Source organism: Drosophila navojoa, chromosome 3 (assembly GCF_054131105.1).
Source record: "Drosophila navojoa isolate 15081-1374.11 chromosome 3, UAZ_NAV_1.0, whole genome shotgun sequence".
In the NCBI taxonomy this organism is placed as follows: Eukaryota; Metazoa; Arthropoda; class Insecta; order Diptera; family Drosophilidae; genus Drosophila; species Drosophila navojoa.
Genome location: NC_142891.1, coordinates 25,484,922 through 25,503,024, shown reverse-complemented (window position 1 = coordinate 25,503,024; position 18,103 = coordinate 25,484,922). Strand labels below are relative to the sequence as shown.

At 37.3% G+C, this 18,103-nt stretch overlaps 2 protein-coding genes across 4 annotated transcripts in view; one reads left to right on the top strand and one right to left on the bottom strand.

The window, feature by feature from the left end:
- Shawl (Shaw-like) overlaps window positions 1–15,716 on the top strand; it is a 41,510-nt gene extending 25,794 nt beyond the window's left edge. The window contains exons 3-12 of one of the 3 annotated variants that reach the window (XM_089257460.1): window positions 3,212–3,344; window positions 3,416–3,595; window positions 3,669–4,178; window positions 4,320–4,616; window positions 5,600–5,809; window positions 5,888–6,092; window positions 7,764–8,114; window positions 11,894–11,998; window positions 12,284–12,896; window positions 14,558–15,716. In XM_089257460.1, the coding sequence (XP_089113586.1) occupies window positions 3,212–3,344; window positions 3,416–3,595; window positions 3,669–4,178; window positions 4,320–4,616; window positions 5,600–5,809; window positions 5,888–6,092; window positions 7,764–8,114; window positions 11,894–11,998; window positions 12,284–12,858 (2,566 nt within the window). In that variant the 3' untranslated portion in view covers window positions 12,859–12,896; window positions 14,558–15,716. Of the gene's footprint in view, window positions 1–3,211; window positions 3,345–3,415; window positions 3,596–3,668; window positions 4,179–4,319; window positions 4,617–5,599; window positions 5,810–5,887; window positions 6,093–7,763; window positions 8,115–11,893; window positions 11,999–12,283; window positions 14,026–14,557 lie in introns of those variants that run through there. The other 2 variants (XM_089257459.1, XM_030386657.2) reach the window with 2 other exon arrangements.
- The window catches only part of kuz (zinc-dependent metalloprotease kuz), a 274,041-nt gene that overhangs the window by 233,768 nt on the left and 22,170 nt on the right, over window positions 1–18,103 (bottom strand). The window lies entirely within an intron of this gene.

Genomic DNA, 18,103 nt, shown 5'->3' with positions numbered 1-18,103 from the left:
AACTCATTTAATTAAATAAATAAAAATTTTGAAACAATTAAAAGAGATAATTCCGACACGCTCCGGGTTTGAGCTCGAGACCTTGTGATCAAGCGCCGCGCTTTCTACCTTGACGCCACCCTTCTGTTTTAATTTTCAATGTCAAAACTGAAATAGATTCACTGCTACAGCGCCATCTACCAAATCTAAGTCAAACTAACTGCTGATGTGACTTTAAGAATGTGCAAGAACAACCAAACTAATAAAAATGTTAAAATTTCAATTTCGATTTTTGAAAAAATATAAGAGAAATTTAATCACAAATATATAAAAGTTTTGAAGCAATTAAAAGAAAACTACAATACGCCCAGCAGGATTTGAACCGGGGACCTCGCGATCGAGCGCCGCGCCCTCTACCATGACGCCACTCCTCTGTTCTCATTTGCAATGTCAAAGCTGAAATAGATTCACTGATGCAACGCCATCTAGCAGAACTAAACGAAACTAACTGCTGATGTGATTCAAAGAATGTGCTAGAAGATGTTTGAATGTATGTGTGCACACGTATTGGAAAACTGCTGTTGCTGCAGCACGTGCGTTTGTTAATTGGCCAAACATTTTGTTATTTTTTAACGTCGATTGACTAAACCGAATTTAATGAAACTTTCAGCATATGATCTACATATTCTATTGAATATTTGGCATTTAAAAGAAAACATCAAATCAAATCATTCACAATTAGCTATACTAGAATCTGACCTTCACTGGGGATTCTGGTGAATTTGGAGCCGGTATCCAAAATATAACAAAAACCGAAATTGTATAAAATGCATTGGAATATACTTTTAAAATTTGGAGACTATAGCTCTAAAAATGTAGGAGTTATAAATTTATAACCTATTGCTCTTGGGTTGCGCTGCAGTGTTGGCAATATTATGAGAACTTATTTGTTGAATAATTTAATTTCTAGACGTACGATCGTAATGAAACTTACAGAACGTAATCATGATGTTTAAATGTATGTGCATACCGAAGCACAAGTCTCTAGTATTTGATATACGACTTTTACAAAGATGAGGGTGAGGGGGTGGATTTAGGGGTGGGGGTAAATTTTAACAAAAACCGAAATTGTCTAAAATACATCTTAATATACATTTTAAATTTGGAGACTCTAGCTTGAAAGATGTAAGAGATATAATTATTTAAGTGATCTACGATAAGGTTTTTTATCGATAAAAAACTATCGGAATGAGTTATCGTTTTTTAGTGAAAAACTCGATATGCGCGCTGTTTTTACGGACATTTTAAAAAAAAGTTGAAGTCTCTAGCTCTTATATCTTCTGAAATCGACGCGTTCAAACATACGGACGGACGGACGGACGGACGGACGGACGGACGGACGGACGGACGGACAGACAGACGGACAGGGCTAAATCGACTCAGCTCGTCGCCCTGATCAAGAATATATATACTTTGTGGGGTCTGCCACGCCTCATTCTGCCTGTTACATACATTTTAACAAAACCATTATACCCTGATTTCCCATTTTCAATGGGTTCAGGGTATAAAAACATATATGAAAAGAAAAATATATATACGTATAGCAGCCTGTCGAGAGATGCGATTACTTTTATTTCGCATAGCTGCCGCTGCCACACAGGGCGCTGCCACAAAGAGACAACGGCTGTCCAGTAGCTGATATGGTATTACAACTTGGCCAGTTGCTGCGGACAGGTCCATGTCCTTGGTTAGCCAAAAAAAAGAACGGAAAACCGAGCTCGAGCAGCCTCCTCCTCCGCATCCGCATCTGCCTCATCAGGCAACATGCCTCACGCACGTGCAACCATTTGCAGCAATTTGCACCACATGAAAAACAAGCCGCATTTCAGTTTCCTTTTTCCGCTTGTTCCTTTTTGCACCTGCACAGGTCATAATAAAACAATGGACACAGGCGGTGCTGCTGTGAGAATGAGGTGTATCTTAGCAATGAATATGCCCGATATGCATATATTGCTAACAAATTATTATTTTGTTGATTTATAGATTAAACGTTTTTAAATTTATTTATTTTGTAATATAATTTATATTTGAATTTGCATAAATCCATTGAGAACTTGAATTGCGGAAGAAGGCGTGGCATGCCTCTGAGTTTGATTCCATTGAGAACTTGAACTTGTTCAAAGCGGAAGATGGTCCGTCTGTATGCACTTTATTTGCACTCTATTTTTTCTTCCCTTAGGTTTGCGTAGTTCCTAAAAAATTATACAACAAATATAAAATTCCTTGTTTATACATATACAATAATATATATTATGAATTCATATAATATTTTACATATGTGTTTCTTGTGGCACTGTATTGAAAAACCTATAAGTATACCTTCCTGCACTACTCTTACATTCAAACTCCAATGAATGAGTATCAAAACTTACCCAATGAGAATCCTCAAGAGTAACAGCTCGATTTTGAGTGGGAGTCTCGTTCCGTATATAAAGGCGAGTTACTTGCAGCGGATTTTTAGTCGTATTCCTTTCTTCCTCGTGATCAGCCGTGCAGTGCAGTGCAACCCTTCCTATTCTTCTTCATTTGATTTGTGTGAAATAAATATTTAAATAACTAAAATTATTAAATATAATATAATATAATATAATATAATATAATATAATATAATATAATATAATATAATATAATATATAATAAATATAATATAATACAGAATACATAAAAAAATTGATAACAAATAAATAATTGGTATAAACCATTTGAAATTATAATATATTATTATAATAATAATAATCTCAGTTCGACTAATGATCATTGTGCTATCATCATTATGTATACAATAAATGCGTAATAGAATTATAATATCGAATTATAATAATTATTTTTGCTTTATTGATGATCATTTTCATGTTACTACACTATATCGATCATTATGGTTATAGCGATTAAAATAATTATTATTTGATTTAACTGTTATAATAAGACTTAACAAGCAAAACATTATTATGTATTAAGTATGTAGTTGATTTAAATATTATTAAATTAGTGTAAAAGATGTTTTCTACAATATGTTTACAAACGAAGTTTATTATTCTATATACAATATATATAAATAAACACATATTTTTATGTTTTATATAATAATAATATGAATGTATTTTCTACAATATGTACTAAAACTAGTATATTTATTATTGTTATTTTTCCTTTTTAAAATTTTTATTTTCAGAACTGGCAAACTGCATTATCCCACAGATGTGTGCGGTCCGCTGTTTGAGGAGGAACTGGAGTTCTGGGGCCTCGATTCGAATCAGGTAGAACCATGCTGCTGGTCAACTTATAGCATACATCGCGATACGCAAGTGAGTAACATTACCAAAAATATAAAACTTGCTGAGAATTATGAGAACTTCTATGTTGCATGCCCTTGCAGAACACCTTAGCTATATTAGATAAACTAGATATTGAAAATGAGAAACCTACGGAGGAGCAAATAGCGCGTCTGTTTGGCTTCGAGGAGGCTTTAAGCAATGGCGAGCTTAACTGTTGGCAGCGTCTGAAGCCCAAGATCTGGGCCATGTTCGATGAGCCCTCTAGTTCAACGGGCGCTAAGGTATATAAACTCATTATATATAAAATTATCTTAACTGTTTCATTCATAAATATAATTCGCATTCGCTTTTCAGTTTGTTGCTGGCATGTCGGTATTCTTTATATTTGTTTCTGTGATATCATTCTGCCTGAAAACCCATCCTGGTTTTCGAGTGGACCTGCCCACCAGCTACAGCGGCTCCGCTGGCCACGATCCGCTTGCGTCGCCCATACCTCATCAGCAATCGCAGCTGCATCAGCAGCAGCAGCAACAGCAACATCAATACCATCAGCATAGTATAACGCCACCTAGCGGCAGTATTGGTCCCACATTTCGTGTCACGAACTATACGAGCTACAGCAGCGGCAATCTGAGCGCTGCCCAAGCCACGCCCATAGCCAGCATGAAGGGGCGACAGCGTCTGAAACGCGATGTCAATATGACAAACACTTTCAATGAATTTCTCGAACAGAAACTCCTGGGTCAGGACGCAGGACGACAACATGGCTGGATCGAGACCTATGGCCAGCCACATAAGGCGTTCTTCTACGTGGAGCTCGTGTGCAATGTCTGGTTCTTCATCGAGGTGGTCATTAGGCTCATTGTAAGTATATTTAAAAAAATTTAAACAGAGTTTCGAGTTCAAATTGTAGGACTTGGCTCGGCATAATTTAGAAAACTATCATTATAAAGCGCACTGTATATATTTGTATCGTATTCTCGTATTCTCCAACTCTTTTCACAGGTCTCACCCAATCTGTGGCAGTTCATCAAGTCACCGGTGAACATAATTGATTTCACGGCCACGCTCAGCTTTTATACGGATGTTATGCAACGCATGGGCGAGTATACGGGCCTGCTGGAGGCCTTCTCCATAGTGCGCATTATGCGTCTCTTCAAGCTTACACGTCACTCGCCCGGATTACGTATACTCATACACACATTCAAGGCCTCGGCCAAGGAATTGACGCTGCTTGTGTTCTTTCTCGTTCTGGGCATTGTCTTCTTCGCCAGCCTGGCGTATTATGCTGAAAAATTGCAGGTGGGCTGGTGTAAAAATGTAAATTAGCTTCTAATATGTATGAGTGGGGTGACCCATCAGGAGTGAGAGTATTTCGGATAGCTATATTTCTGCATCTGTTTAAGTTATTGGTTACATGAAGCCATTGAAATATTCCTTATTGCTTGCCATTTTATTATGAATCTTTTTATTCCCGAGAAGCGTATGGAACAAATTTGAAAAATTTTAAGAAATTCCATCTCAGCTCATGATTTACAATATACGTTTTAGATTATATATTTTTGTTGAATTTATTTTTAATATAAAAAAGTTCGTTGCATTTATCTCGTTGTTCAGCTACTTCAACGATTTCTTTTCCATTGTTGTGCTCTATTGTTATTGTACAATGCCTCCCAAATGTATACTACACAATTATGTTGGAGCATGTGCTGTGCGGCTTTTGTGTCCCTAGATTGTTAAGCAGATTGACTGCGGCTGACTGACTACTCGAGCACCCTATAGCAATTTAAGATATTTTGAGAGGAGGACTCACTGTTAAAATATCCTACCGAAAGTAATTAATATGGTGCAAATAAAAGGACTAACATTTTGTTAACAGATATTTAACAGTAAACAGCAAATCTGGTTTTTTAATATTTATGAGCTAAGGTTTGTTAGTTTTAGCACTCCAACTGTTAATTTGCATACTTAAAATTCGTTGATGGTCGTTAGATACAATGTAGAAACTTTTTATTTTAATTTTCAGCTTTAACAGGAATTTTTTTTAAACTTATACAAAAAATGATTATACTGGCTATTTTCACGAAATAGAAATATTAGGGTATATCAACAGCGATTTGAGAAAATTGAACATCATTCTCTATCTGTAACAGAGTTTTTAACATGAATGGAAGGGCATTCTGGTATCAATTAATAATTATTAATGCCAGGGTATTTAACAACTCACAACTTTTGATGCCCCGATTTCACTTTTTATTTTTTTGTTCAATTTCTTTGGGCTGCAGGACAATCCAGATAATCAATTCAAGAGCATACCACTGGGCCTATGGTGGGCTATCGTCACGATGACCACAGTGGGCTATGGCGACGTGGCGCCCAAGACCTATCCGGGCATGTTCGTTGGTGCACTCTGCGCCCTGGCTGGCGTGTTGACCATAGCCCTACCCGTACCTGTTATCGTTAGCAACTTCTCCATGTTCTATTCGCACACGCAGGTGAGTGGTGGTGAGGTGGCGGGCAGGCCAATGAGAAGAATAATAAATGTGGCTAATAATTTTAAATACTCTCAACAGGCTCGCTCCAAGTTGCCCAAGAAACGTCGCAGAGTTTTGCCCGTGGAGCAGCCACGTCGCAAGCGTGAGCCGCCGGCGCCGCATCGCGGCCGCACGAACGCCATCAAGCAGACGACGCCGACGGTGGGGGGTGTGGTTGGCGCACATACCACGCTGCAAACGCCCGCGCCCATGTTCAAGGATGCGTTTGGCAGCGCCAAAATTGGTAAGTGCCAGACAAACTTTTTCTTTATCTCTCGCTTCCTCCTCTGTCTCTCTATCTCTCTCGCTCTTTCGCGCGATTGCCTATCCCATTTACATGCCCAACTGTTGTTGTAGTTGTTGCTTAAAAGTTGTTTATAATTTGCTGTTGTTTTTCCTCTTCTTCTTCTACTCCTTCTTCTTGGTTTTATTTTGCTGGTTGCTGTTGTGTTGCATTTTTTGGTTTCTCGTTCGTGTGTTTAGCCAAAAAGCCAACAGGGCCACAACTCGCAACAACCAAAACACAAACAGACAACAAAACAGGCTCAGCTTAATTTGCTCTACACACGCACGAATACACACACATAAACACACACATCAGACATGCTCCACACACACACACATATGCTCGCCAGCCAGCCAGCTGAGCTCTCTCCAGCGACCAAAACAAATTTCATTCAATTTATTGTTTAATTATTTTTATTATTTATTCACCCTTCAGTGGCTCAGTGCATCGCCCCCACTTTGAGGCTGCGCGTGTGTGTCGGCGCCTCCCTGGGGCGTCTTTTATGGCGAGGATATGCAAACTATGCTCCAACTATTACTCAAAAGCAGCTGCGTATGTGGCTTAACTCGGCAGTTATTAATCCTGAGTGCTTTGTTGGCCTCTAGTCAAACTTCTATTCAAGTTAAGTCAAAGGCATTTCTCACGAGGGTTCTTGGTTTTATAATCTCTTTTCATTTGATCTCTTTTTGGGTTTATATTGCTTAATATTATTTTATATTATTATTTGAATTTCTATAGTTTTAATATTCATACAAAATTAAAAAAAAAAATTGTATAAAAAAGGAAAATATTCTGTACCTATCTTACCATATTTGTTTTTTATTTATTTATGTTTTTTATGTTTATAATAAAAATGTAGGTTTTGTTTATTAAAGTTTTTTGATTTTTATATCTATTCATTAAATATTTTTCTTGTCTCCTTATATTTCTTAATTTATTATTTATTATTATGAATAATTATTTTTTTTGAATAAATTTTATATTATATATTTTATTATTTTTTAAAATTAATTTTATATTATATATGTATTTTTAATTAGTTTGTAAAATTTCCGACTCCATGTTGTATGTGTTTATATTTCATTTATAATTTTTTGAAAAATAATATTATTAAGTTGGTTTTAATCACTCAGGTTATTTGATTATTTGCTAAATGCAAATATTATTTTTCAATAAGAATTTTTCATTCAAAACACGTACACAACGTACAAATGCAATACACTCAAACAGACATACACAATCACATATCAGCAAACCCCTTGAGCGTGTGTTAGTGTGCTTTATGATTTATTTGAGTATGTGTATCTGTGTTTGTGTTAATACGCTATATTGAATATTTTGCATATCCTCACAATCTTTTCGATGTTGTTTTCCGTGTATTTGTTTGTTTGATTGTTTGTTGGCTTCCCTCCCACCTCCCAACTTACATACATACATATACATATTCATATGTGTGTGTCTGTGTGTGTGCGTGCTGTCATGTAACTGCAACTCGTAACTCTAACTGTAACTGTAAATGTAACTCGTAAAATTGTAACTGTAACTCGTAACTGTAACTACAAATGTATGTATGTGTGTGTGTGCGTTATGTTTGCGCTTGTGTCTGTATGTGTGCGCGGCAAATGTTAGGCAATGTGAACGGCGTGAATGTCATTGGCCTGCATCTGCACCGGGCACCGCCGCCAGCGAGCTGTGCGGCCAACTGCCACGCTCATACGCCGGCATACGCCCACAGTCACGGCCAAGCTGCGAGTCATGGCCATTGTTCACAGACGACGATGACGCTGACGCCGACGCCGACACCGACGCCGCCGACGACGCTGTCGATGACGCTGACGACGCCATTGAACGGCTGCTACACAGCGACGGCAACAACAACAACAACGACTATGACAACGTCGCTGCCGCTGTCGGCCGCTGTCTCTGCCGCGGCTGCGGCTGCTGCTGCCGCTGCCGCTGCCGGCCCCTCGTACATCAGTTGTAAGTGTTGTCTTGTCCCCATGTCTTTGCTTTCAACTCTCCTTCCACACTCACACGCACACACACTGGTTGTCCCACTCGCACCTATAGAAGCTCCTGCATGCCTGCAACGGGATTGAGATGTTTGATCAGTTCATGTTTTCTTTTCTCCTTTTTTCCTTCTCTCTGCCACGACACGACGAAATTTCATTTTAATGGCTTTGCAAAAACTTTTATGATGCCTGCGTCCCATTGTAGCAGCTCTCTCTTTATCTCTTTGTCTCATTGTCTCCCTCTCTCTCACAATTAGCCGGCCATGCTTGAGGGGGGCTTGTTAAAATTTATCGCATGCTATAAATTTGAGTGCTATAATTTTGTCACTTGAGCATTCGGAGTCAATAAAAATAAGCACGAAACTTTTCTTTTATTTTTTGATGTTCCGTTAGCATTTTAGAAAGCATTTGCCGTATTTGGCCCGTATTTTCGGCATTTGCACGGGCTGCACACAGCCCTTTTGGAAGTACCCGTTTACCCAATTTTATATTTAATTTTAATTACAATTTTATTATGATAGCAGAATGCCTCTTTTATGCCATAATTCAAATGCCCAGCTTCGTCTTTACACACACACGCACACACATAGACACACTGAGGCAAAGGCTTGGCAGCATAGAAAAGTTCATTTACCGTCAAACAAATTGAAAAACTTTTTCCATTTGCTTCGTTCGGTAAAGCTGTGGAAAATTTGCCCAAAACTGCACAAAATAAAAAAAAGGAGAAAAAATTGGATAAAAAATAATAAAGGGAGCAGCAAAATTTTCAACGTCCATCCAATGTAAAAACGTGTCCAAAAATTTCAGTTTCACACAGCTTGCTCGATGTGCATTTTAATTAAAGGACTTAAGGACTGCAGCGCAAGTCAAGCGCAAAGTGCTTTCCGAAACTTCTCTAGCTGCCCGACTGGACCCTCAAGCCATTTCACGCTGTCTCTGATTAACTTGACGAGTGGCAAAGGGTAGATAAAAATGCCCTCCCTTTAGCTCCTCATTTTATTACAGGGGGTTAATCAAATTATGAATGAACTGACTGACGGCAAATATTATGCATTTATAGAATTTTATTCTGGGTGTAGATAATATATACAATACATCCAATTCTAATTGCATTTGGAAATGAATGGCGCTCAGTTTTGATCGTGCCTTGAGAGTTGAATAAATTCGTGAGCTTCCATTATATAATATGTACCATATATGCACTATATAAAAGTCTTTCGTATAGAACCAAAAACAAAAAAGAATTTTTTATGAATTGTTTATGAATTTATATACACTTATAATCAGAGCACAAAAATATTTATGCAATATACAGACTACTTTCTCAAGACGTTCACAAAACAGATTGAATTACTTTTATACCATAAATGAGTAACAATCATTGCGAATAATATTATAGAATTTTACAACATATACCACTTATGCACATGGTATCTATAAATATGCAGTCTATGTAGAGATATATCATTTATTTATAAGTGGAATAAGCAAGGTTTATGGCAATTATACCTGACAAAAATCTATTCGAAATTTCAACTAAGACTTAAGCCTAATTTAATTATAATATTTAAACAAGTTCAAGCCTAAACGCCTCGCCCACTTCCTTAGCTTTTTGGCGCACTTCCTGGCCAAGTCCTGCTGCGAATGCTGTGAAAAATTGGATTTCTCTTTGGACCGGAAAATGTCGTAGTACGTGTTGCAGTCAAAAGTATTTGGCACAAGTTAGTTGTATTTTTTCTTTCTTTCTTTCTTGCGTTGGGGCATTCACTTAGGTGACTGCCAGACTTAGACACAGTCCGCTGCGAACCCTGACCCCTTTCGGCCGGCTACATGCTACAAAGAGCATAAAAATAGCAAGTAAATCATTAGCAGGCATCGTCGGCTGGTGGGCGTGAAAGTGTGGCAAGGTTGCTCTCTGTGTCGACTTCTAGTGGTCATTAAAATGGGCAGCACACCACGCAAATGGTTGGACGTTGCAGCAATTTATGTGTGCACAGTGGTGCAGGCCTGCAAAATTAAATGTAATTTCGTCAGCCAACATTGAAAACACCTCGGAGCGAAGTGACGATGCGGATGCCGGCAAGGGAGTGGGGAGGTTCGGAGGCTCTCGGTGCTGCTGGACGTGGTCACATTTCATGCCCCTATTTATTTTTACGCCCATTTGCTGGGCGTGGCGGCTGCTCCATTTGGTGCGTGTTGCCTGGGCAGCTGTACCGTAAATTAATTTGTATACCCTAACACAGGATAGAGTCCTTATGTTAAGCAATTTGTCGGCCTGAATTTACACGAAACTGTAAAGTTTTCTTCAAAAATGTCTTCCTATATTCCTTCTTTGCTTCCTTTTATACTTAAGCAATCGACCTATCGATTAATTTTGTTTCCTTCCTTGGATAAAGCTGCGAGAGAGAGAAATGCAAAAGTAAAAATATTTTCACACACTTCTTCAGTTGGACGAGCTTTGCGCGCCTCGGCTGAGCGCATGTTTTCCAACGTCTGCATTTTTAATGGCTAGCGAAAAGCCGCTAAGAGCCGGCGTCGGAAAATGGCGAAATGCGCCAAATTGAAAAGAAAATTTGTTCGGTAATGGGTTATATAATGGGCACGTATTTAAATGCTATGGCTAAAACGGGAAGCGAAACACACTAAGCTGAAAATATAAATAATATTCTGCTTGAATGGCAAAAAAATATATATTAACAAATAAATATTGGCTCAAATAAATCAATAATGTATGAAGTAAAATATTTATACTAGAAAAATATATGCTGTTTTTTAAGACTCAACGAAAAAAATATAGGGAGGAAGGACAAAAGACATAAATGTTGCTAAACGAGATAGAGAGCGTGAACATTAGAGTGAGAGAGAGAGGGAGAGTCAGGGGGAGGTGAAACTGCTACTTAACTCAAACTATGTCAGTGCAAAAAAAAGGTCTCTTAAATGTAAAGAGGGCTTTGCAGATGGGCAATGGTTAGATATGATATGATGTGGTCCATGAAAAGCAAATATATATAAAAAAAACTCACTTTTCCTGCAAATACCTATTACGAACTTTTAAGCTTGTCCAAGAAATATGATATGATATTTATGATTAAAATTCTGCATGTTTAAAATAGAAAAAAAATAAAATAAAAGTAGTAGTAGTATAATAAAGTAATGGTAGTAAAATATTTATACTTGTCCTCTGGATGATAAAATTTAATAAAATGATGTTGGCATGATTAATCTACATCTTTACTTCAAGTTTGCTTTAATGAAATGTCATGCTCTTTACATTATCAATATATTTACTATAATGTAATAATATAATATCTTCCATTTAAATAGTATGTGTGAAATAGTTTTATAATAATTTAAGTTTGGCGCACTTTCAACTAGAAATTATGCACATTTTCACTAGCTCAAACTTTATTTTTATTTCCTTAGTGAATGAAAAGAGAGAATAGCATTTGACTTGATAACTTTTTAAAGATTTCCTTTTTATTTTCTTTTTTTTTTTTTTTTGTGAAACTTTTGTCAAAATATTTTACAAGAAACTGTAACGAAAAAAGTTGGGAATTTTCCTGCGTGCCTTAAGTTGGCTAAAGTTTTCGCATGGCCACGACGGATTTCTGATTGTTGACAATTTCTCTTGCTTTATTTGTATTTGATTCTTCTTTTTTTCATTGTTGGTTAAACTTTTGGTTAACATTGTTTACATTTGGGCTGGAGCACATTAAAAAATACATTCAACTGCTCTTGGCATTTTAGCGGACTACTTAAGTGTGCCCGCCGTGCAGAGCCTGCAGCCGAGGGCGGCAACAACCGGACACGACTTCATGCTGCCGCTCCAGCCGAAACCTGCCGCGCCGCTGGGTGAGTCGATCATTTGGCTAGAGGCCGCATAGCTTTCCGATAGATAATTGTGTTAGCTGTCGGGGCCACATTGTTGACCTACGCCATTGTTTGCTCGAACTGCAACTGCAGCTGTGCAAAAGTTTGCACTGATAACAGTTTGGTTCAATATTGGCTTGCAGCGAGCACACAATGTGCCCGGCTGATAGCACAATGCGCTGACATGCGCTTACACTTCCGTTTCCGACAGTGACACTGCCTGAGTGCCTCCCATTTACCCTCTCTCTCTCTCTCTCTCGTGTACAGAACGCAAGGATCAGCATCCGCTACAGCTGACCGCCCACAATTTGGCCTCCGATACGCAACAGCTGTATGGCAGCCACGGCCACAGCCCCAATGTGGGCACCGCGCTGAGTGTGCCGCCCACCCTCAGCATGACGCACACTCAAATGCCGCCGGGCATGGCCAGCATGGGTCAGCGCACACCGAATCTCAGCTATCGGGCCACACACACACATACGCATGCGCCCATACAGCAGCCCATACCGCAACACTATCAGCAGCTGGAGTCGTCCTCCACGTCGAACAATTGCAACATCAAGATCTCCGTGGCAGGCGCCTCGGCCCCAACATGTGCCGACGAGCATGGCCAGAGCATGGCGCCCAAGGTGACGCTGCTGGACGATCTGAGCGATGAGATCAACTCATCGACAGACGACTGCGCCGAGTGCTGTCTGGTGGATGACAGCGATACGTACGAGACCAGCAACAACAACGGCGTCTCCTGCGGCAATCGGCAGGCCCAGCCGGAGGAGGAGAGCGCCACGGCTGAGGAAAGCGGCGACAGCTCTGGCGGCATTTACGTTGGTCCCAAGCATTGATTACTGGCCATCAAGTGGGAATTTCCATGCTAGTCGAGGTATGTACATCTATATATTGTTTGTATACGAGTTTGCTACGGCCATGCATCGAATTGACAGCAAACAATGTAAGCCATGCCATTAGTGTATACCCTGTAAATTGGTGATGCGTTGGGCCATGAAGAGTGACTAAACAATATTTTTAAATATAGTATTTTATCATTTAATCTAGTCTTTATTTTATCGAATTTTACGTAAAATGCAAGAATGGAGCTTTAAAAGCAATTCAGATTTTTCATAATAAATCAAGCAATTTTTATTGCATAATATTGCACAATATCTTGCTTTTATTCGATTAATATTTATCAAAATTTATTTCCTGTTGAGCATTTAAACTAATCATTTGAAAAATATCGGATTCCTTTAGTAGAGATGGCTCTTGAGCTTATTTGAATCTAGAATTCAGTCAGCTTTTCCTTCTTCAATGCGAATAATCAACAAAGATTCTTACCAGCTATTTCTGAGAATAATCGCAATAACAAATGCTATTTGCTGCCCGACATCACTCTGTTGTAAATCAAAGTTTTTCTCAGGGCACGCCCCAGCCTTGTTGTTCCAGAGCTAAGCATGTCTTGAGCATGGAGGCGAGCGAGCTTCCGTTACATTTGTGTTGTCCCTATAACTGTCATGTTGACAACTGTCATTGACAGAGATATATGTATGCCTGCATCCGGCGGACTGAAGGCGCGGAGGAGCGGAGAAGCGGAGCAGGGCGGTGCGTGGCGATACTGAACTGAACTGGACCCGGCTGACTATTTTCATGCCAAGACAAACACGAAGCCAGACAGTGCACAAAGGCAAACATATCATCCAAATAAACGTGTCCACTTACATGTCTACATGGGTGGGGCAATTCAGCGGGGAGTTGTACGGGTCAAGCAGTGTGAGTTGTTATTGCTATTCCGCTTCCGCTCTACTGCTTAAGTTGCTCTCCAGTGAGGCTGTCTGTCTGTCTGTGGCTGACACTTGCCAAGGTGTTTATTATATAAACCTTGGCTGCCTGTAAACATGCAACTATAAATTTTAACACCCGAGTAAGCTTCATCTATTTCAATCTATTATCCCGCTCTTCATCTCTAAAGTTCAAATAAAAACCATCACACGGACTGTCTGTCTGACTATTTCAATGAACTGAGAAATTATAGCTGCTAAGATTGCACTGGAATGCTTAGCTTGATAATATCCTAGAAACGGGTCGGCAATGGGGTATAAGCCATGGATACTTTTATATGGCTTACGAAATTTATATTTAAAAATACAATTATTAAAAGAATATTTAATTCAGCAATTTATTTGCATTTAGAATAATCACATTCCTTAATCCTTATACCCTTATTACAATTCTCATATATATTAATAATCTTTATAATAATTATTATAATGGTCATTGCTTATTATATGTTTATTTTGAATTTGTTTATTCCTCTTATTGTCTTTGTGTTCAGTTTTCATATTTACTTTCTTAAACTCTTCTCTTTTAAAGAAAGGCAAGCATTATCTCTAATTGGATTCACACATAGTCTCCTCGACTACCATGAGCCTTTACAGGGTATAAACAATAATGTCGACACAATGGCGACCATGGCTAAAAGTATAATGGCGCCAAACTTAATTTCATTCCACTTTTTTATTTCCTTTGCATTTCTTTGCGTTTGCACAGACAACGACATGGCTGCAGATCCTATACAAACATATAGATGTGTATAGAAAAACATATATCTTTGGTCAACAGTTTTTGACCATTTAATATTTTACTCAATTTATGTGGTTTATCTCAATGTAAAATCGAAAGTGTCAAAAGAAAATGAAATTTGTTGTAAATATACATTTAGTTTTTAGGGCAAGGTATCAAGAAAAGTACAGAACTTATATAGCGCATGTCCATTCAAACTTATCTGAGGTTCAAACGTAATTTTTGGTCCAATACTTATAGTTTTTTGATGTGAAACTGAAAATAAAATGAAAATTCAAGAATTTGAAAAAAAAAAAAACATTTGATAGATATGGAGAGAAAACAACCACCCTAAAACAAAAAAATAGCAAATAGAGCAGATTAAAATTTAGTTCAATGTAAACTGAATTCAAATGATGCGTCATAGGAAATATAGTAAGTAGCTAAGTAAATAAATGATTAGAAAGGCTCAAGCAACTCGTTTACAGTAAATAAAGTAAATTTTAATAATTACCTACTACTACATTGAAAGAACTCCACTTTAAAAACAAAAAGAAATTAAAGAAAACAGATAGCCATACCATAATACAAAGAATTGGTTTTATTAATTATTGAGTGGTTTAAATAGTTTATACTGAAGCTTCAATATATTGTTTAAAGCCTTCTCAACAGCCGCAGTGATAGTTTGTTCTATTTAACCCAAAAGATTAGCTACTTGAAGCAGATTGAAACAAATTTCCGTGAACATAATACATATATTAAATGAATTAAAAAAATACATAATTGAACAGATTTAATTAAAATTTTGTTAATGTACATTGTCTTTAAAGTTATGATAAAAAAAACCTAAAAACAAATTAATTACGTTATTGCATAGCAAAAATTTAATTTGATTAAATCTAAAACATGGGCAAACTATGCGAATTCTGGCGAGCGGAAATACAGTTCAATGATTTTTATAATTAGAAATATTTAAGAAAAAAAAAAAATGGCACTTGCTCTTTCCAGGTGAATAAATATGTAAATTTAAATTAAAAATTGTTTGTAAAATATCTAAAAAAAAATCGACTATTTAAACACAGAAATTTGCATCAATTTATTGCACAAGGATAAGATGAAACTGTATTTCCATAAAACAAAATGCCAAATACCAAAATGTAATAAAAAATATGAATAGATACATATATGTGTATACAACTATATATATGTACATATATATATATAAAATGTTTACAAAAGAGCCCAACAATTTGAACAAATTTTTAAATGTTAAACAAATTACAAAAACAAACAAAAATTTGTGGTGTATGTGCGACAACAAAAAATTTCCAATTTTAAAAATAAAAAATACAATTTCTTTGAATATACATGCAATGTCAAGGATGACAGCGAAATTTCATCAGCAGTCTACCCAGCACACACACACACACACACACACATACAAATATTATACACGTACACCCATACATATGGTAATTTTTTCACGAGGGAATAAAGTAATTCCATACATGGTTCTCTTTTTTCCAGCGTATGAAGGTAATGCCTAAACAACAACGTGTCAATTACTCTTCTGGGAGAAGGAGTCTGCCTTTTTAATATATATTCATAAAGTTTTGGGTTGCTGAAATCAAGAGCTAAGGTAAAAGTTGGAATATAGCGAAATGTAGGATTTAGTTGAATAGTAATTTCAAGGTGAAGATTAATGATTCAATTGACGGCGAAGACACAATTGATTCTAAATTTAATTGTTAGGTAATGATTCAGTTTTATTACCAAGGCTAATGGCATTTTTAATGATGAACTAACGATAAATGTTGCAATTAACTCTACACCAGCTACGTCATTTATCTTATAAGTTTATCATCAACTTCATTTTATTGGCAAACTCAGGAATGTTGAATGCTAAAAGATAAATGACTTTCCATGTAATAAAGGTAGCAGGAAAGTAAAGTTAGGGATTGACTAAATGGTAAGTGTATAGTGACTGGAAAATAATGGTAATGTCAATTGGTACTCAACGAATTCGTATGTTGACGGCAACATTCATATTTCACTGCTAATAATCTGAATGGTCAAATTAATGTTAAATCTAATGCAAAGGTAAGACTCAAATAGCGATGGTATAATTGACGGTAAGCTCAATGGTAATTGGTAAAAGTTTTGATAAAATACTAACGTGTGAAGAAAATAAATTACACAGGGAAACTCTTAAAAAACGAGAACGTTTTCACCCAATTTGACCTCAAAACTCTGAGCTCAAAACAGAGATTAAATCAATGATATAATTCTTGCATTTAAAGGGTATCTAATCTTTGGGCATATTTATTTCCCCTATTTCGTGTTAATTTTAAAAGCACACGCAGCAGCCAGCATTTGGCTATTAACAACGTATCAGCTGAGGCTTAAAATTATGGCCACATAGCCCTCATATGGCCATTCCGAAACAAATTTATGTACGTCGCATAGCTAGAACGGAGAGTGAGAGTGAGTGAGTGAGAGAGGATGATAGGGAAAAAATAGCACTGAGGACTGCAAGTGATGGTCTCTAATGTCGACACTTAAATACGCACGCACACAAACGCAACGTCACTCAACCCCATACACGCGCACGCACACGCACACACATACACATACACGTAGACGTAATACGGTCTAAACCGTTTGCACATCAAAGCGCAAATCCATTAGGCATAAAACCACCAGCCAGGTAGGACAAGCAAGAAAAAAAAGCTGAAACGAAAAGTGAGAAGCTTATCTACGTAAAATGCTTGTGCATAAGCGAGTGCCTATGTGTGCGAGTGTGTGGGTGTGTAGGCGTGTGTTGGTGTGCCCCTAGAGTGTGCTAAACTAAGCGGAGAGTGAGAAGCGCCGAGAGAGGCAGCTCTAAAGCAAGCACAAGATTAATGAGCAGCACCTGCCTGCCGACAAATTATATAGCATAATTCACTTTGAGCCCCATTCGCATATGTTTACCAAAATATCTCCAAGCTCGGTCGCTCAGTGTTTCATGGCCAATATTTTAAGTATGCACGAAAATAAGTAGAAATTCTGTTAACAAATGAGCTTCGGCTAGACAAAATCTAAAAATAAAATTAAATAAAATTGAATTAAATAAAAAAACAAAAGAAATACACAAATATTTTTTAAGGTTTCTGTAAAAGTTTAAGGTGTCACCAAAGATTTTTTTATTTTCTGTCTAAGAAAATGTTCTCTTGAAAAACAAAAGCGTGAATGCCAACAAAATTGTGTGCTAAGCTACGCAAAATCAATAAAAGCTGTGCCCAATTGATGTCGGCATATAAATATATCTACATATATGCATATTCGTTATATTACATTCGACTTAATAAATCCTTAAACAATCATTTATACTTTCCCGTCTCAACTCTCCCGGCTAAGCCAATCAAATGTTATTTTCCGTTTTTCTTTTTTGCCAGTCGAGTAATCAAAGTTAGCAGCTGTGACCTGTTTGTGTCCCTGGGCTGCTTAGAAATGCAATACAATCTGTGAATGATTCGCTTTTGTACTTTTTGT